The sequence below is a fragment of the Megascapheus bottae genome, chromosome 21 (assembly GCF_031878675.1).
Source record: "Megascapheus bottae isolate mThoBot1 chromosome 21, mThoBot2.hap1, whole genome shotgun sequence".
Classification (NCBI taxonomy): Eukaryota; Metazoa; Chordata; class Mammalia; order Rodentia; family Geomyidae; genus Megascapheus; species Megascapheus bottae.
In genome coordinates this window covers 34,306,328-34,332,788 of record NC_143529.1, presented here as the reverse complement: position 1 = coordinate 34,332,788, position 26,461 = coordinate 34,306,328, and the positions used below count along the sequence as shown (strand labels likewise).

Genomic DNA, 26,461 nt, shown 5'->3' with positions numbered 1-26,461 from the left:
ACTACATGACTTACTACCTTATTCCTTACTTGCAATCAGAAATGACGAGTATAATAATGTAAAGAGGTGTCAGGCATCCTCTGGAAGTCTTGGGATATATCCTATGCCAATAAGGAGTTCTTACTGTATTTAAAAATAGAACAAAAGGGAACTTCTGAATGTAAGAACAACAAAATGGGCGACTAATCTTAGGACTCAAGGCTGAGAAAGCTAGAGGTAGAACTGCGGCTCAAGTGATAGAGTGCTAGTCTTGAAAGAAGCTCAGGGACAGCACCCAGGCCCTGAGTTCAAGCCCCAGGACCAGAAAAAAAAAAAAGGAATAACAAGAAAAGGAAAGACTCCTATATCCATTACTTGTTTAAAACACAAAAGAAAAACACCTCTCATTTTTTTCTCTAAAAGCCAGAACCCCTTAGGATAGACACAAAATCTGCCAGGGACTGACTTAAACATTGTATATTTATCTGAAAGAAGTGTTTGCTTTTATATTTTTATTGTAATTTCAGTATAAATTTTATTTGAAATAAAACGTGAATGTAGTTTTTCCTTTCACATGCTATATATTTCAAACTTTCAAAATGGTTGCTATATTTTCTAAAGTACTACAGTAAAAATGACAACTGCTGTTTTAGAATAACTGTGATCCAATGTTACACTAAATGTTTGAGGATTCTCTTAAAACCTATACAGCCTATTATGCATTAAAAACATGTCCATTATAAATAACTTAGAAGCTCTCACAGCTATGAAGAAACTAATGGAACAGACAACTAAATGCAATGTGGGTTTTGGAACAGAAGAGGGACATTGAATTTGTCAGGTGCTAATGTTTCAAGTCTATAATCCTAGTTTCTTAGGAGGCTGAGAGCTTAAGAATCAAGGTTCAACACCAGTCTAGGTAGCCATATTGGTGAGACTCTTATGTCCAATTATTTGGAAATAAGCTGAGAAGTGGAGGCATAGATCAAGCAATAGTCTTGAGAGAAAAGTCAAGTGAAAGCTTATGGCCAAGTTCAAGTCCCAATATTGATACACACACACACACACACACACACACACACACACGCGCGCGCGCGCGCGTGCGCACACGCTTGCACACACACTGGATCAAAACAACAAAAATAAGAATGAAGTATGAATTTTCATTAACCATATATCAAGATTAGCTCATTAATTCCAATAAAAATGTCATTTAAATATGCTAATCAAAGAGAAAACTAGTAGGCAAGGGTAGTATAACCAAACTACACTATATTGATAATTTTCTGTAACTCCAATAATTTTTTAATTGAGTTTGTTTTTAAAAAAGAGCTGAAAAGTAATTTATATTTCTAAAAACTGATTAATAAACTTTAAAACGGATTATTTGTCCAATTGGTTCTCAAGGATTTAAAAAAATAGTTCTGAAGATACAGTACCATAAAAATTCCTATAAAATGAAAAATATAACACATATAGTATAGTTTAATTAAATAAAGCATCTGTAAATAGTCTGAAAGGGAACATCCAAAAATGGTATCCACGTTTTACAGGGAAAATTAGTAGTAATATTTCCTTTGTTTTCTAAGCGTCCTTTTTTTTTTTTTTTTTTTTTTGCCAGTCCTGGACTTGAGCTCAGGACCTGAGCACTGTCCCTGGACTTTCTCAAGGCTAGAGCTCTACCACTTGAACCTCGGCACCACTTCCAGCTTTTTATTTTTCCCCTATGTATGTGGTACCAAGGAATCGAACCTGGGTCTTCGTGCATGCTAGGCAAGCACTACCACTAGGCCAAACTCCCGTCCCTCTAGGCATCTTTTAATATGGTAATAATTTTCATTTTAGTTTAAAAATTATAGAAAAACTTATTATAATGGAATAAAAACTGTAGTGCCCAGTTATTGTGTCCTAGAAACATTCATTCCCCTCTTACTTCTTCCTAATAGAAACTAATCTTTTCTACACAGGAATTCACCTCACATCAACTCAGAAGCAGATCCTACTGCAATAAGATCAGTGCCTGGCTCCTCTGGTGTGAGAGTAGTGGTTGGTGGGCAGGACTTCCCACTGTGTCCCATGTAACAGGAAATATGTGGCCTGAGCATAGTAGCCACATTTTAGCCACAGAGAAACCACTACTAGATCCCTGAGGACAACCAAAGGCAAGCTGGTTAACATCGCCTAAGCATTGACTCTTCTGCATGTAGAGCTACCCAATCTTTGAACCCCCACTTACAGGAGTGAGCATAGACATTTATTATTGAAGTCACTTGGGTCAGAATTTTCTATGAACTGTTGCTAAATGCATCCCAATAATTTTTTTTAAACACTACTCACAAGAAGCATACTTTTCTTCATTGTATCAAAAATGTAAAATTGTTACTGTGAAAAATAAATCTCAGGCCAAGCACAGTGGCGCATGCCTGTAACCCTAACTACTCAAGAGGCTGAGATCTAAGGTTCAAGGTTCAAAGCCAGTCTGGGCACAAAAGGACCTGAGATTCTTGTGTGTGGGGACGGGGGTGTCATGGGGCTTGAACTTGGCCTGGGTGCTGTCCCTGAGCTCTTCAGCTCAAGGCTACCTCCCTACCTTTGAGCCAAGCCCCACTTCCCTGTTTTCTAGAGGTTAATTGGAGATAAGAGTCTCAGGTCCTTTTATGCCCGGCTGGCTTTGAATCTTGATCCTCAGATCTCAGCCTCCTGAGTAGCTAGGATCATAGGTGTGAGCCACTGCAGGCTCTAAGACTCTTACCTCCAGCTAACCTCTAGAAAATGGGAAGTGGGGCATGGCTCAAGGGTAGGGCAGTAGCCTTGAGCTGAAGAGCTCATGGACATGCACAGGGCCAGGGGTAAGGCAGTAACCTCGAGCTAAAGAGCTCAGGGAGAGCACCCAGGCGAGTTCAAGCCTCACAACCCACAATAAATAAACAAATCTCAGGACCATCAGCACCCTATATCTTATAGGTATTCATTGCACACTGACATAATACTTCTGACAAACAATACAAAACTCTCAGTTCAATCCAAATGTACACTTCTAGGTAAATAAATGCTACATTTAAAAAAATATTACACAAAAAATGAATAAAATGTATCTAAACATTTTATAAAGTATTTAGTATTTCACATTAAAAGAAAATTGCAAGTTATAGGATATAAATATAAGTATTATTTTTATTATTATTTTTCATTTTTCAGTCCTGTGGCTTGAACTCAGAGCCTGGGCAATGTCTCTGAGTTTGTTTTGCTCACAGCTAGCACTCTACCACTTGAGCCACAATACTACTTCCGGCTTTTTCTGTGGATGGAGTACTAGGGAATCAAACCCAGGGCTTCCTGCATCTACCACTAAGTCACATTCCCAGCCCAATTATTTTTAATATTTTTTATTTCAATGTATAGAGGGGTTACAGTTTTATTCGCCAGAGAGTGTACATTACTTCTCACACATTGATATCCCTTCTTTCCACCTTCTCATCTAGAAACAAGGATATACTAAATCCACTAGCACAACGATGTTCACTGCAGCACTATTTACCATAGCAAAGATATGCCCCAGATATCAACCCAGATGCCCCTCAGTTGATGAGTGGATCAACAAGATGTGATATTTATATACAATGGAATTCTATGCTGTTGTCAGAAAGAACAACATCGTCCCATTTGTAAGGAAATGGAAAGACTTAGAAAAAATCATATTAAGTGAAGTAAGCCAGACTCAGAGGACCATAGGCTCAATGGTTTCCCTCATTTGTCATAATCAGTAGAAACCTTGGGCTCCCCTAGCACTGATTTACAATAGAACAAAACCTAGATACATAAGGCCATATAGTATGACGCTAAATGAAAGGACCTCCAGGATATAGAAACAAAAGCCATATAATGAGTGACTGTTGTCCTTAATGTACTATGTTATCTTTCATCTTTTTTGCTGTCCCTTAGTTATCTCATAGTGTTACAGTAATTCACCCTGTTATCTGACATATTGTATATATGTGTTTTTTGGTTATCTGAAATCAGATAGGGAAGGGGGGAAAACAAGATGAAGGCCAGGGCTGGGGGAGGGAAATGGGGACCAAAACATGAGAAAGGGTATTAATGTTTGTGAAGTAATGCACCTTCTATCTGGTGAATATAATGTAACCCTTCTATTAATTACAATAAAAAATATATGGGGGGAAAAAGGCTGTTGGTATCTAAGTTTCCTAACAGTATTTTTAAGCAGATGACTTTTGCAAGACTAATGACAATGCTTCCTGGGAAAGAAACCATTTAGCAAGCAAGACCATTCTCCATTCCTTTGATATTTGCTTTACTTTGCCCAGGACCTTCTGAGTATACCATTTTTTTTTCCCCAAAACGGATCCTCATAGGCCACCAGGTGGAGCCCAATCGTCATATACACACAAAAAATGAGCCCCCTCCTCAGCCTGATTTGCTTTTAGTCTCCTAGTTGGCTAGGGACATATTCCTAAAAAAAAGACTTCCAAAAGTTCATAGCACCATATAACTCAACTCTTACTCAGAAGCTTCTTTAAATAAGGAATGCGCTCTGGAGAAGATGAAATGCTCTTTGTGTTAAAGGGGAATGATTAGAATCAGTTATTTTTCAATTTCTAATCTTATAATAATATTTCCATGAAAAACACTACTTTTTCCCATTTACCTTTTCTACCAATCTGGCCACTATTTCATTTTTTCTAAAAAAATTTTGTTTAATGTAAGTTAAGACCATATCTTCATCTATCCCTTAAAGAAATCCAATAGCTTCAAAACTAAGTAGAACTTCTCTTTCCCTACATCCATCTTTCAAAGTCATGGCGCCGATGCCCTTCTCCCATTCTATATTTCTCACTTCCAACAAGCCTCCCACTAAGCCTAGGAAACTCAAAGTTCCACCAAGAATTTCTCTTTTTCTCTTCTCCTGCAGCCCTGAAAGACACTGAAGCTTGCTAGATAAAATAACATAAATATGTTGATTTGCTTTAGGTCAGTTGTGTCCTAAATCTTCAGTTAGCTTTCAGTGTTGCCAAGAAACACTATAATGTTTCTCACAGTAACTGTTGTACCACCATTCCATTTTATTCAAGATTTATCATTACATTTCAAAAAGAAACCACAAACAATCTGAGAGAACTGATGGTAATCATCCATCAGTTCACAGAATCCTGGAAAGGAAAGCTGGGACAAGAGCCTTAGAGGTAGCAGACGTCACAAAGGTTTGAGAAATACAGGCAGGAATGCCACTGTAAGAGTTTCTACAAGGAGGATGATTTAAGAGGGCTGGGAAGCTCTTAAAACTATAAATCTGACTACATAATTGCAAATCATTCCAGCAAGGAAGCCAATGTGGCTTTTAAATTATCCTGAACAAGAATCTAATACTAAATATTACAACTACTAAATACACCATTGATGTACAACAAAAAGCATTGGTCCCTAAAAGCCAGTAAGAACTGGCTAAGAACTAACAGTGTGCCTTTGGGTTTTCAATGGTATTGCAAGACTAAAATTCATGAAAATATAGTAAGTGTGAAGTACAGAGAAGTGAACAAGGCTCAAGTAAGAATTCTCATGTACTCTAACCGTGAAAAGTCCCCAAGTAAGTCTTTGATCCTCTAAATGAAGACACTAAAACACCACTGGGGTAACAGAGAACTCATTTTATAGTAAAGAAATCTGGGGTAGGAAGTCAGATTTACAGACCTTTCCAAAGCTATGAATATTATTCATTCCATTAATGTTTGCAGTTTATTCGGTCATTCTATGCATACTTTTACATTTTAAGTTTGGCATTCTACTTCTAATTTGTATAATTCTTGTGTCCTATAATTGAGTGTTGATTTTGAAGTCTTAGAATGTTGGTTCTTATCATTTTCAGTTTCATACCCTTCTTGGGTTTTCTAGCTTCATTTATGAAACTTCTTCCCAGTCAACTGGCTCATAGCTAAGTAAAATATTTATATAAGATTACAATCTAAACCCATCAGAGTTACATTAATGGTATTGTCAGAAGGTAATGGGAACACTGCAAAGGAAGCCTATAGACCAGGGAAGATTTTTTGTGTGTGGTCCACTGAATTGAATTTTGAAGTCAAATCTCTTATCAAGCAAGGGGAGAAAGCCACTTCTAGGGGGGAAAAAGTAGAATGTGCAAAACTTTGGAGCTATGAACAAACATAACTTGGGAAACTGCAAACACTGAGGCATTTGAAATAAAGGTTATGGCAAGAGCCAAGGATGCTCTCAGGATACTGGGATTCAATTTAAATTACCACCACCATCTATCCTTTCTCACAAAGTTTAAGGCCTGAAAATTCATCTAAGATTTGACCTTCTTCTAAGTGTTTAATTCTAGTGGGCATCTCATCTGGAAGAATTTACATTCTGAGTCTTTTCACTCCTCTAGTTGCCCCTACTGCAGTCCTATATTTCATATTCCCACTCTTACTAGTCTAAAATAACTCTAGCTGCCAATTATGTCCTTCCTAACTATTCTGCACCCTCAATTCAAGAGATCTTTCAGCAGAGGTCTCTATTCTCCAAGAAATTATCCTGGATTTCCCTCTTTATCTACTTCCTCTAAACTTCCAGAAAGTTATTTTATTCCCATGGAAGAGCTTACAACATTCACCACATTGTCTTTGTACTATAGGTTCCAGAAAGCTGAGTCCCGCCATCTTACTAATTGGGAACTGGATCATGGAGCCTATCCCCATCCTGTGGTTAAAACCACTGACCAGGAAAACACCTCTCATGAGCTCCATCAGTAACATTTCCTACTCCTGGACCACTGTATTGTGATCTAGACTTCAGTGCATGACCTGCAGAGGACTGGCCATGCAATATGCTACCATGAAGCACAGCCCACACAGAGAATGAGGGAAAGGCACAATGTTGTGATTGGGCTGGTCAGAGTGATGGAAAAAAGAGGCTGCAATCCTTGGCTGCCTTATTAGTTAGAAGTTTCTTGTAAGAAACCCTTCCATTTTCTGTCCTAGGTTTTAGAACTACCAACTTATCATAGTGATCTCTACTAATAATTAAATAGTTAAGGTGGGATTTCATTTCTTAGAATCAAATTATCCCTATATTTAAATTATTTGGCATTAGATTATAATTTCCTGAAACAAATGAACTCTAGCTTGCTGATCTTTATATTTTTCAGCTAATACAGTATAGTAACTTACACATAGTTAAGGAAAATCTATCTAGTAAACTGAATTTATGAGCCATAGAGGCATATAAATTGGATGTGAGTAATTGGTGCCAGTCACACAGGCAGGAGTAACTCAGTACCCTTAAGGTCAGAGATACAGGGGGAAGACAGAAATTTCAAAGAAAACCACCTGAGCCAAACTTGATTTTTAGGCAGAAGGTATATGGACATCAATCACATGCTCACATCCATAGCAAGCACTACTTTTCACTCCTCCTCAGAGCCTGGCAAAGATGAGGGAGGAAGCTGAGGCTGTCCCAGCACGGCATATTTGGGCTGGGAAGAAGTGACCTCAGTTCCTAAAGAGCAGTAACTGATAGCCAGAACAAAACAACAGGGCGACCTCCAGCGCACTCGACAGCTGCAGCCTTCAACTATTGTGCAGCAGACATCTCTGAGAACTTCATCAGGAAAACCTGCCATATTTTCTTTCTGCAAAGATGTGAAAGGTTATATTTCTCCAAACAATCATTTTAATTCTTTCTAGTAAGAGGGTAGTGACAGAATTAGTACATGTTTCTACCTAAACAGGATTATCTTCAAATTTTATTTTGGAAATACACAATAACATGTGATGGTCATTTTTAATAGTCTTTCTTTTAGGAAGTGTCCCTGCTACTTCCAAAGCCAAATTCCTTTTTTGGGTACTATCAAATTTACCAATAAACATTCTGAATGAAGTTAGTGATCAGCTGCACTGAAGAACCTACAAAAGGTGTTTCCAATAATAAGAAAAACACCAAGAAGATTTCCTGACTACACCCTTACAGCTTGAAAACTAAGGAAGGAGTTCAGTCAACTATGCACAATATGGTTCAATAGAAACGCAGATAAAAGACAAAGTTGGATTTCCTGGTTTCACTGCCAAGCAGATCAGGCCCGCTTTCATGGTCACAGTCAGGCCTTTTGATAGTGAGAAAGGAGCAAACCTGTGAGAAGAACAACTGAGGGCTCAAAGAGGTTGCTGCCCTCTTGAATATTGTTAGGCATAAAAATGATGACACTGCAATCACACCACTTAAGAGCAAAAAGGAAAATGCAATGGTCTCTAAGTATTCTCAGGCCATGTAAATCACACTAATCTTCATGTAATAGCAAGTGGCATAGGGTGGTATTTCTTAAATTGCATCAGAAACAATGTGGTTACTTTACCAGGCATAAGAAAGTAAGTTGGGGGCAGAGAGTTTGGGCCTTGTGGTAGAGGGCTTGCCTAACATGCACAAAGACCTGGGCTCGATTCCTCGGTACCACATACACAGAAAAAAAGCTGGAAGGATGCTGTGGCTCCAGTGGAAGAGCTGTAGCCTTGAGAAAGCCCAAGGACAATGTTCAAGCCCTGAGTTCAGGCCCCAGGACTGGAAAAACAAAAAGTAAGTTGGTTGGGAACTGGTGGCTCATGTCTATAATCCTAGCTACTCAAGAGGTTAAGATCTGAGGATTGTGGTTCAAAGCCAGCATATAAAGGAAAAGTCCATGAGACTCTTATCCCCAGTTAAGCACCAAAAAAAAAAAAAAAAAAAAAAAAAACTGGAAGCAGAGCTGTGGCTCAGAGAGCTAGCCTTAAAACAAACAAACAAAAAATGCTCAAAAACGGTGTCCAGTTTAAACCCTAGGACTTATAAATAAAAGTAAAAAAAAAAAAAGAAAAAGAAACAGAGAAAGAGAAAGAGAGAGAAAGGGAGGGAAGGGGGAAGAGAAGAAAAGGAAGGGAGGGAGATAGGGGGAGGGAAGGAGAGGGGAAAGGAGAGGGAGAGGGGCAGGGAGAGGGAGAGGGAGAGGGAGAGGGAGAGGGACAGGGACAGGGACAGGGAGAGGGAGAGACCTGACAAAGGCATCATTATGATTTTCAGGCAGGTCTGTCCTATACATGTTAAATGATCAGTAAGCAAGACACTAAACCAGACTGAAAGTTTAACTGTAACTTAGTTTTCATTTTAAAAGGCAATCACATTCAGGTCTGGCATGTTGTGCTGCAACTCATCTGTACTATATACCTATATTTTCATTTCCTGTGTGGCAAAAACTAGACATCACAATAAAGGCCTAAAGACAGCTAAAATAGGATCACTTTTCTTTCTAAATGAATGCCAGTTACAAGAAAAGTAGTATTTCATCAGATAGCTCTATCTAGCCTTAGTCTCTACTCTTGATATTCTAAAGACTATGTTATAGCTTGAATCTGAAATGATCCTACAGGCTTATCTTTTGAATTTCTTAATTCATAGCTGGCAGTACCATTGTGGAAGGCTATAGAACCTTTAGGAGGTGGGGCCTAGGTTGAAGAAGTAGGTCACTAGGGCATGCCTTTGAAGATTATATTGGTTTCACTCCTTTCCTCAGTCCCTGCTTTGTGTCCATTATGAAGTAAGCAGCCTACCAAATGTTCCTCCTGCCGTGTTGTTCTGCCCAGAATCAATGGATCCAAAGACTGTGTAATTAAATCTCTGAAACCATGAGCCAAAATAAATGCTTCCCCACTTAGGTTATTCCCATCAGGTATTTTGGTTACAGCAAGAGAAGTAGCATAACAGGCAATGTCATATAGCTAGGTATGGATATATTTAAGTTAAATTGATTTCTGATAGTTTCCACAAAAACTTTTGGCATTGGAAGATCAATGCCAACAAAACATACCACTCAAATAGACCTTCATATTCATACGTTAAAGAAACCACCTATTCCCTGAGTGCAATATTTTGCATAATCTGAAAGGAAAGGACTTTTTCAAGGAATCCTCTGCAACATTAAAGTATAAATAGTATTCATGACATACCAGGAAATAAGCAGAGGCTCAGAATGTACTTATATCAAAAACAAAAATAAAAACAAACTAGGTACCGATGATTTACACCTATATTCCTACTCAGAAAGATGAGATTTACGGATCACAGTTCAAAGCCAGCCTGGGCAGGAAAATACATAAGACTCTTATCGCCAATTAACTACCAAAAAAGCTGGAAATAGAGCTGTGGCTCAAGTGAAGGAGTGCCAGCCTTGAACAAAAAGGCTCAGGGACAGTGCCCAGGTTGACTATATGCTAAGGGTAATAATGTCTGAAGAAATCAGGGATAAGCTGTATCAAGTTCTGTGGCTATAATAAAGAAACAAATCTAACTTACAAAAATGTTTATCTAAAGCCTGCCTATACTGAGCTCTTCCTATGAACTGCAGTTTTTTTGTTTTGTTTTTGTTTTTTTTTGCCAGAAACCACCTACCCCAGGGCAAAATTGCTGTCTTCCTTCCAGTCGATGATGCGACAGATGAACAGTGTGTTAGCATAATCTTTAGGCCGGGTCACGAAGTCCTGGGGACAGTCCTTGAGAGGTACATAAATTCTAGGCACTCGGTGGTCTGAAGGAGAAAACAGGGCATATTTCCTAAACAATTCACTGTTCTTATCAGCCAGGAGTTTGAGGATGCCAGTTGCTGCTCGAGAATGTTTTTTTTCCAAGATGTAAACCACCTGCAAACACCAAAGATAAAGTTAATATTCATCTACAAGCATTAGTTGATCAGCTGGGAAAGTCAGTGGGTTATTGCCTGATCAACTAGATGAGTCCAGCAGTTTTTAGAATCATTATGAAGGGTCTCTCAATGATGCTCTAAGTAATCTATATCTAAATTACAACAATATAAGTTTCTAATAAGCGTGTGTGTGTGTGCGTGTGCGTGCGTGTGTGTGTGTGTGTGTGTGTGTGTGTGTGTGTAGCGTATGGATGAATTAAAAGCCTTGCCCTGTCTTAGACTCCAGCAGGGAAGTATAACTCCAAATGTTTGTTCTACATTATATTTCTCCCACATGACCAATACTATGACTTCCCATCAACAACACAATTGCTTTTAACAATTGTTATTAAACATAAATTATTGTTCTCAATTAAATAATAACTTCTGTTTTGCTGAGATTTCCTATTTTCTCAAATGATTTCTAATGCTTGCTGAAGCATCTTTATAATGATCACTGTACAATCTTTGTCAAGTAATTGCGATATCTTGGCACTGGCATTGTTGAGTATCTTTCCTCACTCAAGTTGTGAATTTCCTGATTCTTGCTATGTGAGGGGTTTTAATTATATCCTTGACTATCTGGCTATCATGTAAAGAGATTCTGAGCCATATTTAAAATCTTTCATTTTGGAAGGCAATCATCTTATTTAGGTTTAGCATGCATGTTCTGGCCTACTGAGATGGGCTGTATTTCCAATTTCATTTTCATGGCCTTTGCAGTATCGCTTTGGTATTTTTTAATCTATATGGTGCCCATGGGCTATCACTGTCCTACTGGTACTGCCTGTGGGGTAAGGGGCTAGGTCACCTAGAAGTGATCATCTCAATGGCAAACTCTAGCTTGCAGGGACAAATAGTCTTCCTGTTTGGGGTTTCTCACTGTGACAGGCTATTAGCTGGCTGCCCAGTATCTCTGGATATGAAAGGGAGTCTCTAGTCCACAGGAAAAAAAGATGCTTCCTGGATCACATCTATTACAGCAGGATCTCCCTGGCTAATGTCACCTACCTGCCTGGTGTCACTGCATGAAGACAAGGAATGTCCCACATTGGGCAGCCTGTCACAGCAGGATTTCTTTTTTTCTGGTTTCTAGGTATGCTTGGTGTCTCTGGTGAGGAGGTGGTAATCTCTGAACCACAGGCTGAAGAGGCTTCCTCAGCTGGGTTGTTTCTTACAGTGGGATCTCACTTGTTAGAATGAGTCAAATGTCTGCCATCAGTGGAGAGAGGCGTCTCAGGCCTAAGGAGAGCGGAGGACCTTTACTATCATAAGGACTCACAGGCAGTTCCACTTCCAGGTACTGCTGGGATTGCCTAGTGTTTCTGTAGAGTTTTGGTTGTTGTTGCTGTTAGATATGAGGACTGTCTCCCTGGGTCATCCTGTGATAGTTAAGGGCTGTAATATAAAGTCCTTGGCACTTTGGAGTTTCTTTAGTTTGCCTGCCTTTCAAAGTTTTCCTTTGGGTTTTGTTTTTTGTTGTTGGTGGTGGTTTTTTGAGTGGTTTTTTTGTGTGTGTGGGGGGGGTCTGGGTGTTGTCCCTGAGCTCTTCAGCTCAAGGCTACCACCCTACCCCTTGAGCCACAGTCCCACTTCCCATTTTCTAGTGATTAACTAGAGTTTCATGTTCTTTAGTGCCCAGGCTGGCTTTGAACCTCAATCCTTAGATATCAACCTCCAGAGTAGCTAGGATTACAGGTGTGAGCCACTGTGCCTAGCATTCTTTTTTTCTTTTAGGATTTATAAGTAGAGTTATAGATCTTATAGATCATAAAAGTATATGTCATATTATCTGAACCAGAAGTCCTCGCTTCTTAATTTAAATTCTGACAGCACTCAAATAGAAAACAGCAGATCATTACCTATGATTCACACAATGTTAGCTGTCATGGAGAAGACTCTAGCCTAGCATAAATTCTGCATATAAGTACTGTTTTACCTTGCAATTTTGGGTTGACTACATTAAGAAATAGTAACCAAAAGAAAAAAAGGGAAGAGAAAGGGTGGAGGCATTGTTGGAAGGAGGTAACAAATCAAAGAACACAAGTTCCACTGACAGAGACTGCCTTATCCAGCTCTGATTACAGTCTTGGGGGCCATGGCGCAGGGTAGCCAGGTATTGTTTATTTAACGTAAGCTCTTCAGTCAAAAGTTTTAATTACTGCACAGGTATCTCATATGTAGTATATATGCTATGACACATACAAAACTTAGAAATTCTTTATGTCACAAAAACAACAAATAAACCTAAGAGAAAACCAAAGGAAAATTTCCAGGTTAAAAAGAAGACAAATTAGATCCACTCCTGGGTTACACATATAGTATTACCTTCCCCATCTTGCATACTGAAGTGAAGACCTATACTACTGGATGGGAATGGGAGTAACACATACAGAGTGTAATTACAAATTCCTCATGCCTACATACAGGAGAAATATTCTCTTAACCAATTGGCTGGTGGGGTGGTCACAGGGATTCTTAGTTAAATACACTGATAGATGCCTATAGCACTATAAGTCTCATACTATGATTTTTTTTCATTTAATGATAGTTGTATATAAGATTACTTCATGGCCTATAGCTTCTCAACTGTTTCTTCCTTGTATTTGCCTTTTCCTCTCCTACTTGGTGGGATTTGAATTTCCAGTTCAGGATCTTTTTGCAGTCTTTGTACAGTTTTGGCCTGGTGATAATTATCTTGCTGGGCTGAATGCCTATATGGAAAGCAGTGCCATTAGCCTTTTCCTATTGTAGATGTTCATTGTAGATGACATACTTCTTCCTGTAAACCTGCTGACCTTTATAGTGTCCTACCACAACCTAAACCACACCATCTCTCCAGATGGGCATAGACCGCACATTGTACTTCTGTCTCAGGTATCTGGAAAGAGAGAATGACATAATCTTCCTGTGGATGAGGAGAGGTAAATTAAAATGCCTTTTCTAGTTTTTCATTCAGTTAGAAGTGACAAAGGCATTGAACTTCTACTTTATATCAATGGCCAAAAAGTGGAAAGTATAAGATAATTTTAGTGTTTTCCCTTATACATTTGTGCAATCATGAGCTATTTGTATAGCAAGAACCATATTTGAAGATGCCAATAACACAATTTTTGCAAAAAACTGAATTATACAAAATAATTAAACAAGAATGTAAAACTATTTGAAAACTGTACTGAATTCTTACCAAAAAATTAAGGCACTAAAATTTACTTTTCTTTTTTGGCCAGTCCTGGGGGTTTGAACTCAGGATCTTGCACTGTCCCTGAGCATTTTTTGCTCAAGGCTAGCACTCTATCACTTGAGCCACAGCTTCACTACCTAAAATATACCTCTTGAGTTAGGTATAGACGTAATAACTACTTAAAATACATTTTTAAAATTTTTATAAAAACAATTTAAGCCGGGAGCAGTGGCTTACACCTGTAATCCTAGCTACTCAGGAGGTTGAGATCTGAGGATCAAGGTTCAAAGCCAGTCCAGGCACAAAAGGACCTAAGACTCTTATCTCCAATTAACCTCTAGAAAACAGGAATAGAGCTTGGATCAAGGGTAGGGTGGTAGCCTTGAGCTGAAGAGCTCAGGAACAACACCCAGGCCTAGGAGTAGGGCAGTAGGGTAGAGCTGAAGAACTCAGGGACAGCGCCCAGGCAGAGTTCAAGCCCCATGACTCCCCCCTCAAAAAAAAATTAAAAATGGAGCAAAAATGCCAAGTGGTGGCAGCTCATGCTTATAATCCTACCTAGTGATAGCCTGAAGACAATGGTTTGAAGCCAGTTCAGACAGGAAAATCTGTGTTTTTTTTTTTTTAATCATCAGTTAACCACGGAAAAGCTAGAAGTAGAGCTACGGACTCAAGAGACAGAGCATTATCCTTGAGCAAAAATGTTCAGGGGCAGTACCTAGGCCCTGATATGAGTTCAAGCCTCAGGACTGGCACCAAAAACAGAGTCCATATACATATATTCTTTTTATTTATTTTTGGCCAGTCCTGGGGTTGAACTTAAGAGTCTGAGCATTGTCCCTGAGCTTCTTTTGCTCAAGGATAGCACTCTGCCAGCCAAGCCACAGGGCCACTTGGGCTTTTTCTGTTTATACTTAGGAATCAAACCCTGGGCTTCATGCATAATAGGCAAGCATTCTACCACTAAACCACATTCCCAGCCCCAAGAGTCCATATTTATATTGCTCCCCTACTGTCTAAATTTTATTCTGCTTTATTCTATTTTCTAGGAGGAAGGCAGAACTGAGTTTTGAATTCAAGAGGCTTGTACTTGCAAAAGAGGCACTCTATGACTTGACCTCTAATTCTTACACTGCCTTAATAACAACAACAAAAAATTGACTTCAAAATTATTCACTGCATGTAGTTTAATCAAAAAATATAATGCAAAACTCCAAACATAACCATACTCATGGAAAAGGCCTTAGATCTTTAACCAAATACAGGCGAATATATATGTTTAAAATTACATTTAAAAAATATTTATGCTAGGCACCAGTGTCTCACATATGTAATTCTAACAAGTCAGAAGGTGAGGATTTAGAAGATCATGGTTCTAAGCCTGACCAGCTAGAAAAGTCTGTTAAGACTCCATCTCCAAAACAATCAGCAAAAGGCTGGGCTGGAAGTGCGACTCAAGCAGCGGAGCAACCAAACTGAACAAGAACAAGGCTCTAAGTTCAATTCCCCATCACACACAAATACAAAAAAAAAAAAGCCAACTATTCACTTCTCCAACCTGTACTGACTTTCTGGTCAATTGACCAACTATAGTCTTGAGCTAATTATTCATTTGGACAAGTGGAGAATAACTGTAGGCAATGACCTTGGCTGATTTCTGCAGGAACTTCTCTGATGAAGCTCTTGTATCTTGAGACATGGATGTGCTCTCTTCTTTTGAAACAGGATCCTCTTTTCCTAAATTACAGTAAGAGAGGAAAAAAAAAAGGAATCAATTGGGCATATCCATTAGGCACATGTCAGAGTGTGTGTGTGTGTGTGTGTGTGTGTGTGTGTGTGTGTGTGTGTGTGTGTATTACTAAGGCTTGAACTCAGGTTCTGGGCACTATCCTTTAGCTTTTTCCACTCAAAGCTGATTCTCTACCACTTGAGCCACAGCTCCACTTCTGGTTTTTTGCTGGTTAATTGGGTTTACCTGCTTCAAACCATGATCCTCTGATCTCTACCTTCTGAGTAGCCACAGCACCAGGCTCAAGAGATTTTAATATAAAGATTGGGAAAGATTCTTGGATGCTTTGCACCCCACGCTACTCACTTTATAGTTGGCTGGGTGACATGGATAAAGCAATTACGTCAGATAGCTACATGAATGCTCACACAGAACACTTGGCTTCAGCAAGCCACAGCTGATTTACTTAACTTTATTCACATCAACACATCATGTAAATGAAGAACATCAATGTTGAATTCAACTAAATCACCTATGTATCAAAAGAAAGAACTTGTGGCTCACACTTGTATCCCTAGCTACTCAAGAAGTTAAGATCTGAGGATCTTGGTTTGAAGCCAGCCCAGGCAGAAAAGTCCATGGGACTCATCTCTAATTACCCACCAAAAAATTGGAAGTAGAGCTGTGATTCCAGTGATGGAATGCTATCCTTGAGCAAAAAAAACTCAGGGAGAGCAACCATGCCTTGAGTTAAAGCCTCAGGACAAACACCAAAACAACTACAGCACAAAAAACCAACATATACCACCCAAGAAACTGAAATCACATCTCCCCCAGGAAACAGGTATCCAGACTCCGTAACAGGAAAATTAAGAGCCCTCACCAACAAAAGCAGTAAAGTATATGCTTTTGAACATACATTTTTTTTTGGGGGGGGGGTCATCGGGCTTGAACTCCTCGGCCTGGGCACTGTCCCTGAGCTCTTTTCCGCTCAAGGCTACCACCTTACCCTTGAGCCAAGCCTCACTTCCCATTTTCTAGGGGATGAAAGTCTCAGGTTGTGCCTGGGCTGGCTCTGAACCTTGATCCTCAGATCTCAGCCTCCTGAGTAGCTAGGATTACTCGCGTGAGCCACTGCACCTGGCTTCTGAACATACATTTTCCCCCCAACTGGTTACATTAGATTTTTTCCCTACAAAATATTCCTACCCAAAACTCTTATGTTGAAATTTCTGAATTCTAGGGTTTATAGTCAAGTCATGTAGTACCCATTCCAGGTGCTAAAAGACATATTTACCATCATTTAGATATACCTAAGACCAAAATAAATCAGCAAATTCTTCTCAAGGCTGGCTGTTTCTTAAAAACACGTACATTAAAAACAACAACCACATGAAAACCTCTTGTATCCATATCTTGGAGTTCATTTCATTTGGCATCATCTTATATGGTTATATGCACAAAATGCAAACCAAGGGCACTACCCACAAGACAATATGTTGGAAATGAACTTTACAACTTTAGAATTGGAAGGGAAGGAAAAGTGGGAGAAAAACAAGGGAGGAGTAACAATATTTGAAATGAAATGTATTCATTACCATATTATGTATGATCTAACCCCTATGTACATCACCTTGACAATTAAATTTTAAAAGAAAAAGAAAAACATTTGGGGGGAAAAATAAAATAAGCATGCTCTACCATCTCTGCTGAAAGCCACCTACCAAAGCAATCACTGAGAGCAGAATGTTCACTGCACTCCCACTGTTGGTTATCTGTCCATCAGTAAGAGATAATCATCTGATATCATCTTCTAATTTAGGCCCATAGTTGAAGATTCCCAAATCATAAGATCCTTCTAGAAGACCTTCTAGTTTAGAATCTCAGTGATGTTTTTTAAATCAAACACAACTTGTTGAGCTATTTATTCTGTAATATACCTTGCCAATATCTACAGAATAAAGTAATTAATAAAATAAGATGATAAAATTCAAAATATATACTTCATGCATACTTGATCTCTTAATCTTTTATCTCAGAAAAAGATAGCAATGGAGTTTGAAGTAGTGGGTGGACTTCTTTTTCTCCATGCCAATCCAAACCTTGAGTTACAACTGATGGCTCTAACTCCCAACAACAGCAAGTCTTCTACTCCCAAGGTAACCCAGGTCATATTCAAAAAGAGAAGGAAAGCTACAAAAGTGGAGCCAAGCAGAATTTTCAGATATCACACCTGAACATGATCCTTCCAGGTTCTATACTCATAAGATCATCCTGGTGGAAATACAGACAGAAATAACTGAGACTGTGAAGGCTCCCCCTACAAGCTGTGGCCTGCCTAACTTTAGTCTTCTTTAGAGAGTGAAATAAACATTTTATTTAAGCCATCGATATTTTAGGATTTGAAGCTACTCTCACAGTAGAATATACTTTCTAACATACCAGCCCAGACACAGACACTAACAAGCTCAGACACTATCCAAGTGTAAACCATTCTAAAAGCCAGGAAAGGTTTTCTGTTGAGTTATCCACCATGTATTTCAAGACTGTGAACCTGGTGGTGCTCTAGAGTAAACAGACAATAGGAGCAAAGATCTCAAAGGGCTGGGATTTCAGTATAACAAAGACACAATCAGAACCTGTATTGAGAAAGTAATAGTGATGGTAAACAGAGGTATGACTAGAGAACTACTTCTGAGAAAAATGCTGCTGTGTCTACAGTGCTACCAATGATTTAATACGACAGCACGGGCTTCAATTAAGTGCTTCTGATGGACTCTCAGGATAATGCCTGACCAGTACAAGAAAACACCAGAGCAGAGTTGCCAGGTGGTCCTCAACAAGAAAAAGATTGTATGTCCGCACGACTTTAGTTTTGCTGTCAAGTTCTGTTGTCTTTTCTAGTTCAAATAATTTTGGAAACTAATAACCACCAAAATCTTTCATTTAAATTAGGAATTTCTAAAAACTAAGTATAATAATATAAGCAACTACTCAACCATCCTTGGAAAATATAATAGAAAAAAAGTCCAATGAAGTCCTAAATTCTTTCTAGTTTATTTGAAATTTCTTTTTTAGCACCCAAAACAGTACAACATCATTTACATTAATTCCAATTCAATAGTTGATATATATAACATAAAATTTAGATGTCTATGTGAGCTCATACAATTTCCATCTGTCTTACTTGAAAGAACCTTTTTATATAAGATTTTTTGTTTCATTTTCATGTATTTGTGACTTTCTCTCTAGTCAGTAATAGAATCATAGTAAGATTAATACCTGTGTTTTGAACATTGTAAGTCCTAAAAAAGACACTGCATAAATTAGTAAAGATTATATATGTGAATAAAGTAAGCTTGCTATAGTTAAAATGGAAGAATATGTATATACATGTATATTTTTATTACATATAACATTTATTATGTTGTGTATTTATATTATATTTTACATTATTATTTAATTACTTTTATATAGTTAGTTATATTAAAGATGTGTTAAGTACTTGGTGTTTACTCCAATATAATTGAGATATATTTTGTTATAGTCTCAATTTTGGTAAAAATCACTCCTAGTGTATCCTCATGACCCATTCAAATGTAAACTTTTCTAAATGTAATCCAAATTAACTGTGTGGCTATGAACTTAAAATATGGTTACATTTTGAGTTTTGAGTATTTAATATTAAATTTAAATTTTTACTTAAATTCACAGAAATAAGAAAATTCACAGAATTATTTAATATAAATTCACAGAAATATTTTATATTTCATGTTCTTGTTTTAATTCAAATCAATTTTGGATGATTTTATTAAAAGTCATGTTTGATAATTTTTTAAATAAACACAAAATGCTGAATTTCACACTACTTTCATTCATATGCACGTGTGTATGTGTATATATATGTGTGTGTATATGTATATACACACACATATATATACACATGTATCTTACTTTGGCAATAAAAATTGCTCTTATTTGCCTATTTCCTATCAAAATTACACATTGAAATAATATGATTTTTTGGTGGCAGTACTGAGATTTGAACTCGGGACTTTATGCTTACAGGGCTTGCTTGTTCAGCCGATACTCTGCCACTTAAGAAATATCATATTTATCTCAAGATATATCAAATATATAGATATATAGATATCTATGTTATTATTGATATATCTATATCTATAGAGAGATATGAGATATACATATATATTATATTTAAATATACAACTGAAGGCCTCACAGCATACACTTGCTCATTTGGTCTGCAGCAAGCTTGGCAAGAAAAATGAGTGCAGATGATTATGCCAGGACTCAAATGAAGCTCCTGACATAGCCAAGGTTCAGGACAATCTTCAGGGATACCAATGAGATTTCTCCTTCACAAAACCACCAGCCCAAGCATGTTTCTCACCCTGATATACGGCTAAAGAAACTATGATACTGGAGAGTTTTCACAGCCAAGACCGTTCCCACACGCCCATTATCTCATCCACTTCACACTATAAGCACCAGTTTCACCAAAGAAATAGAAGTGATGAAGAAGAGAGTCAGGAAATAACTGAATGTGGCGACCAACTCTCCACATAAGCAAAACTTGATGGAAAGAGCCACAAAAACAAAAACAACCTTATCACAGCATCATTTATGAGGCAATAGGACACTAAAATACTAGCCAGCAAGGGAATAGCTAATCATAGAGTGTTAGGTACTATAAAATTAAAATGCAAACCAATTTTAAAATTTTAATATTATTATGTACAGAAGTCATAGTTATGGAAGTCAGGTAAAGAGTACATTTCTTTTTGGATAGTGTCACCCTTTCCCTTGCACTCTCCCGGTTTTTCCCTCCTGTCCCCACCCACAAGTTGTATGGATCATTTTCAACATAGTGTCTAGTGCAAACAGGTGTTTTATTAGCTTACATTTGCACACATGACAAACAAATTTGAAAACCCATAGGGTTGGTAGTTGCTAGCAAGCAGTGTACAGATAACATGAAGGAGTCTGGTCCAGGTTGACAGAGCAGCGAACCTCTGAGCTGAAAGTGAGAGTACTAAGCCGGCTAGGTGGACGGACTTGGGGGGAGAGGCAATAAATCAGGCTAATAGAAGAAAAGATTGGGATTGGGACAGAGAGGGTGTTTAAAAAGTTAGCGAAGACCTGGAAATGCACAGTTCTATGAGGTACAACAGGGAACAGAAAAGCCTGCATTTTCTCAAAACAGAGGTTCTCAATATACATTTTCCAGACCAGCAACACCCTTATAAATCACCTTCTCAGGTGCTATCCATGGCCTATTGACCCATAACCTCTATGAGTGAGAACCAGCAATGTCCATTATTAGTGGTTTCCAGGTGATTCTAGGAAACACTGAAGTGTGGGAGGCCCTGCTCCACGGTAAGGGCAATAGGCCTCCTGGAAGAGCAATCAAGAGAAGACAGATCAGTGGAGTCCTGCTGAGTTTGAGGCATCTGCTGTTAGTCTAGAGCTTAAAGGGAAAAATGTAGACTGGAAATAGAGATGAAGGAGAAGCCTCAAATAAATGAGCAAACCAGCTTCCTCAGAGATTTTTCAGAATTAAAAGGGATGAGCACATGCCTGTAATCCCAGCTACTTGGGAATGGAGATTAGGAGGATCTTGGTTAAGATCATCAAGATCCTATCTCAACAAACCAGCTGGGTGGGTATAAAGGGACATGCCTACAATCCCAGGTACATGAGAAGCATAGGCACAAAGATTCTTGCCTAAGCAAAAAGCCTAATTAGAAAAATAACTAAAGGAAATGAGCTGGTATCATGGCTCAAGTGGTAAAGCAGCTGCCTAAGGAACACGAGGTCCTGAGTGCAAACTCCAGTATTGCCAAAAAAATAAAATTAAAAATAGCAGAGAAAAGCACAGCATGGAGTACCAAAATTTAAGTAAAACAAATGGCAAATGTAGAAAAGTCTGCAAAGGAAATGAAGGTGTGGTCAGAGAGGAAGAAGAAAAACTAAGGTAATGTGAGGTTAGAAAAGCCAAATAACAGAAGTATTTCAACAGAAAAAGCATGGTCAGGAATGTGTCTGTGGTAACAAGTTCACAGGAGACCCTAAAGAGACCAATCTTAATGAAGGAAACAAAGGGAAGTTAGGATACTGTGCCTGGGAAATGGAGTGGGATGTGAACTGTGGGATGGGGTGTGGAACAGGCTCAGGAAGTCTGGCTGTGAAGGAGTGAAATAATACAGGGTGGTGGCAGAATATAGAGAGAAATCATCACAGAGTTTTTAATATTTTATTTTTTTAAGATAAGAGAGGAGGCTTCGCAGGTTAAACTCTGATGGGAAGAAAAGAGAAAAGAAGGTGTGGTTGGAGCAGGCACAATAGAGAAAGGGAGTGAACCCTGGGAAGGAAGGGATGGGGCCCAGAATCCAGAGGAAGGGATTAACTTCAGACAGAGATGTCCATAGTATCAACACTAGAGGAGGGGTGGAGAAGAGACACAGGCTTGGTTTCCTCTGAAACATGAATCCCATGCCATCTGTTGAAAGTGATATGGAAGGTGGAAACCCACTCCACACAGTGGAGAATGCTTGGGTAAGAATGGTATCCCAAAACAGCAGCCTTGATTACAGGTCTCCATGGCCTAAAACTGTGTTAGATGCTTTACACATTACCAGGTTTACTGTTCTCCAGTAGCACTGGTGAAGTAGGTAGGAATTATAAGCCAATTTCAGAGTTAAGAGAAATGAGGCTCAAACCATATGCTTGCTGATGGAAACTCAACAGGAAGTGGCAAGGGCAGGATTCAAACTCAAGTCTCATGAACACCACTACTTCATCCCCTTCCCATAATGCCACACAACTTCCAGGATCTGAAAGCACTGACAGAAGTGGGAACAGAGAAGAAAACATGATACTGAGGGACAGACTCTGAGAGATCCAGTTAATTCAGGACACATTTTCAGTTAGGGTGACAATAGGACGTCCGCTTACTAATGACCTCTGCCCAAGCTGGGAAAGAGAATAGGAATATCAGCTAGATAAGAGCACCTACAGAACTGGGAGTATGGCCTAGTGGTAGAGTGCTCACCTAGCATTCATGAAGCCCTGGGCTTGATTCCTCTGTACCACATACACAGAAAAGGCCAGAAGTGATGCTGTGGCTCAAGTGGTAGAACGCCAGCCTTGAGAAAGCCCAAGGACAGTTCCCAGGCCCTAAGTTCAAACTCCAGGACTAGTAAAAAAAAAAAATATCTACATCTCATCTCATCTGAAAGTAGACATATGGGGCAAGAGATTAGAGAAATAAAGCCTTAACATATCAAGAGGAGGAAACAAATGATAAAGAAACTAATATCATCTGGAAACTCATTTCTTAGGCAAGATGTGACCTTTTCCTTAAGATGACCATCGCAGATATCTACAGGTTCCAAGTTTGTAGCTGAGCACTATACAGTATAGCTTTCAGACTCCAACCTGAGTCCTTCACAGAGTGCCATCTCTTCAGATGGGACTTTGCACTCATTGCCAGATGCTAGGTGCATTAACTTCAATACCTCCTGCTTTTTCTCTGAGCACTCTCTGCTCTAAATCTTTCCCTTACCCAGGAGAAATGACTTTTAAATTTCTCTGTACTAAAGCTTTAATTGGATTTTAGTCTCATGGCTCCCTGAAGACCCAAAACGCAGACACATACACTTATGTGCTATGGATAGCTTTAACTTCCTAATTCTGCATCTTTCTCAACAAATGAATAGTTCCTCCAAGTTTAAGTTGACCTCCACCTGAGCTCTTTAAAGAGACCAACCTTCACATTCTATCGTGATGTGAACATTTCAACATCAGAAACACAGTGTTTACTACAACCGGACAGGACTTTCTTTACTTTAACAGTAAGGGCTAGACAGAAGAGTAAAATTGTAAGTAATGAAAAAGATAAGCTACCTTGAGGACAAAACAGATACTAGCCTTCAAGCAGAAGTTAGACTACATGAGTCACACCATGTTTTGAGTCTACAAGCCAACACATATCAAATAATATCAGATCTCCTCTCCATTCCTTCTAAAACACATTTGATATCCATCTTATTGAACATCTCCAACAGGGATAATGAGATCCAGAACACTGCATGGGTGAAAAGAAAAGAATTAAATGCTGCTTCCCCAAAGGCCAGCTCTCTTTTTCGATTCATTTGCTGTGACCTAGAAATAGCGCGATCACAAAGTGATCATTGCAAAGGAAAAGGAGTCAGACAGTTTAAACAGGAATAAATTAGTTTTTACAGATAGTATCATTTCTGAGATCCAGCAAGGCCCCAGGAAATAGAACAGTATACCAAATCAAAAACAGCTAATATTTGATGCTGATGTTGTTTTTATCTTGATGGAAAATTGCTTCTCTTAATAAGATAACAAGCTTAGCACTAAATGCAAATCAGGGTATCGTGAGCAACTCCTGCCAGGCTAGACGCACAGACATGAATCACTGTTTTTGCTGCCAGAATGGCAAGTCTAAAGGTTTTATACTGGAAGCTTTCTGGCTGTTATAGGAAAAGAGGACCCATGTATTACACAGAACAACTGGCTTAGTCTTTCTTCAGCTTCGGAGGGAAGGAAAGGAAGTCTTTTGCACAATAGTTGCAAAAACAAAACTGTCCAGAGGCTACAAGTAAATTTAAGATAAGCAAAATGTTACCTAAGATAGCCAGGCACTGGTGGCTCACATCTGTCTACTCAGGAGGCTCAGATCTGAAGATTGCCATTTGAAGCAAGCCAGGGTCCGAGAAGTCCTAGTGAGAATCTTATCCCCAATTAACCACTCAAAAGCTAGAAGTGGCACTGTGGCCTAAGTTGCTGAGATACAGCTTTGAGCACCAAGAGGTTCAGGGACCACACCCAAGCCCTCAGTTTAAATCTCACAACTGACCCCCCCCAAAAAAAGTTACATAAGTAAAAATCTAACTTATAAAAATGCCAGTCATTAAATGTAAAGTAAGAAAAAATGTAGCTGCACAAAAAAAGGCATAAAAGGGAATGATCACACATTTTATTAGAAGAAACATCTGTGGCAAACAGATGCTAAAACATCTCACCATTATATCTCCTTGTCTTTATGACTTTATATAGTACAAACCCTTCAAGTGTGGACATGGCCTGTGATTCTCTAACAAATAGACTATAGCAAAGATGACAGAATGTCGCTTCTACTCACATAACCTAGAACTATAACTTGCTTTGCTCTCTTGTTGGCTGGGTCTAATGAAGCGTGCTGCCACCAAGAGATATCAAAGTAGAAGGCAGCAGAAGTCAGCCTCAAGCCAACAATCCCAAGAAGCTTAGGTACTCAGCTCAAAAGCCTGCAAGGAATGGACTCTAGCCAATGCCACAAAAGCAGATCTTTCCATGGGCCAGTCAACAGTTTGACTGCAGGTTTGTAATGGAGTCCTGAGCAAAGGATCCAGGGGAGCTGAAACCCAATTTTATAAATTCCAGAAACTATATGATGACAGATGCACTATGTCTGTGGCGATTTGTTACAGTAATAGAACACATGCACACTTCTAAAATGACAATTCATACTGGAAAAAACAGGAGTTTTCCCAGGAAGGAATAGGACTGGGTAGCATTCATGGTAGAAGGAAGACACACAGAAACAGGGCAGAAGAGAACAAGGAAGCCTCAGGAAAAACCTAAGTCTAATTTAGAGGTCCTGAGGTCTGAGTGGCAGATTCAGGAGCACAAGCTGGCAAGATAAGTGGGTGACTCTGGTAAGAAAGTGTATCCAGAGAGCTCATTGCTCACCCCATGTGTCTGAGAACCTCTGAAGGAGGACTGATGTAACACTTGTTACTTCAAGAGACAAGAGGCTTCCAAAAAAATGGTTTAATGTCCTTGGGCTTTAGCAAGGCTAGCACTCTATCACTTAAGCCACAGCACCAATTCTAGCCTTTTCTGTGTATGTGGTATGGAGGAATCGAACCTGGATCTTCATACATGCAAACATTCTACCACTAGGCAAAACTCCCAGCCCAGGCTCTATCTTTTTTTTTTTTTTTTTTTGCCAGTCCTAGGCTTGAGCTTAGGACCTGAGCACTGTCCTTGGACTTTCTCAAGGCCACAGCTCTACCACTTGAGCCTCAGCACCACTTCTGGCTTTTTTCTATGTATGTGGTACTGAGGAATCAAACCCGGGTCTTCGTGCATGCTAGGCAAGCACTCTACCACTAGGCCAAACTCCCGGCTCCGCTCTACCTGTTTTTAAGGAGTGTTCCCTCGTATTATTTTATTTGATTTATACAAGAGCCTGTATAGCTGGGTACAGTGGCTCTCACCTGTAATCCTAACTACTCAGGAGGCTGAGATCTGAGGATCGAGGTTCAAAGCCAGCCCGAGCACTAAAGAACATGAGGCTCTTATCTCCAATTAACCACTAGAAAACTGGAAGTTGTGCTTTGGCTCAAGGGGTAGGATGGTAGCCTTGAGCTGAAGAGCTCAGGGACAGCACCCAGGCCCAGTGTTCAAGCCCCATGACAGACAAAAAAAAAAAAAAAAAAAAAGAACCTGTGTAGTCAAGGTGATCATTTATTACAAAAAGTATTATTTTTTACTAATAAGAAAATGAAGCACTAAGAGGTATGACTGGCAAACATACTGTGTAGTCTTTTTCATATTTTGTTGAAACTTCTTCTCTGGGCTAGACGGATAGGTTTGGATTCTAGTCACATGGCACCAGGGTGCCCAAACCTGGAACTGAAGGTCCAGTGGGGCCTAGGTAAGTTGCAAATCCCATGATATGGCAGCATGAAACTCAGATGCAACTGCCAAATGAGCCAGAACAAGGTCAGGGTCAGAGTGAAGGGGACTA

The 26,461-nt window shown here is 39.0% G+C and overlaps 1 protein-coding gene and 1 pseudogene across 2 annotated transcripts in view; both read right to left on the bottom strand.

The window, feature by feature from the left end:
- Dis3l2 (DIS3 like 3'-5' exoribonuclease 2) overlaps positions 1-26,461 on the bottom strand; it is a 297,816-nt gene that overhangs the window by 171,186 nt on the left and 100,169 nt on the right. For both annotated transcript variants that reach the window (XR_016539161.1, XM_090355040.1), the window contains exons 7-8: positions 15,532-15,623; positions 10,414-10,661 (exon numbers count right to left, since the gene is read on the bottom strand). Coding sequence is in view for 1 of the 2 variants with exons in the window: in XM_090355040.1 (XP_090211166.1) it covers positions 10,414-10,661; positions 15,532-15,623 (340 nt within the window). In the remaining variant the exon portion in view is untranslated. The remainder of the gene's footprint in view (positions 1-10,413; positions 10,662-15,531; positions 15,624-26,461) is intronic.
- On the bottom strand, positions 13,278-15,119 carry LOC150048915 (large ribosomal subunit protein uL24 pseudogene; annotated as a pseudogene).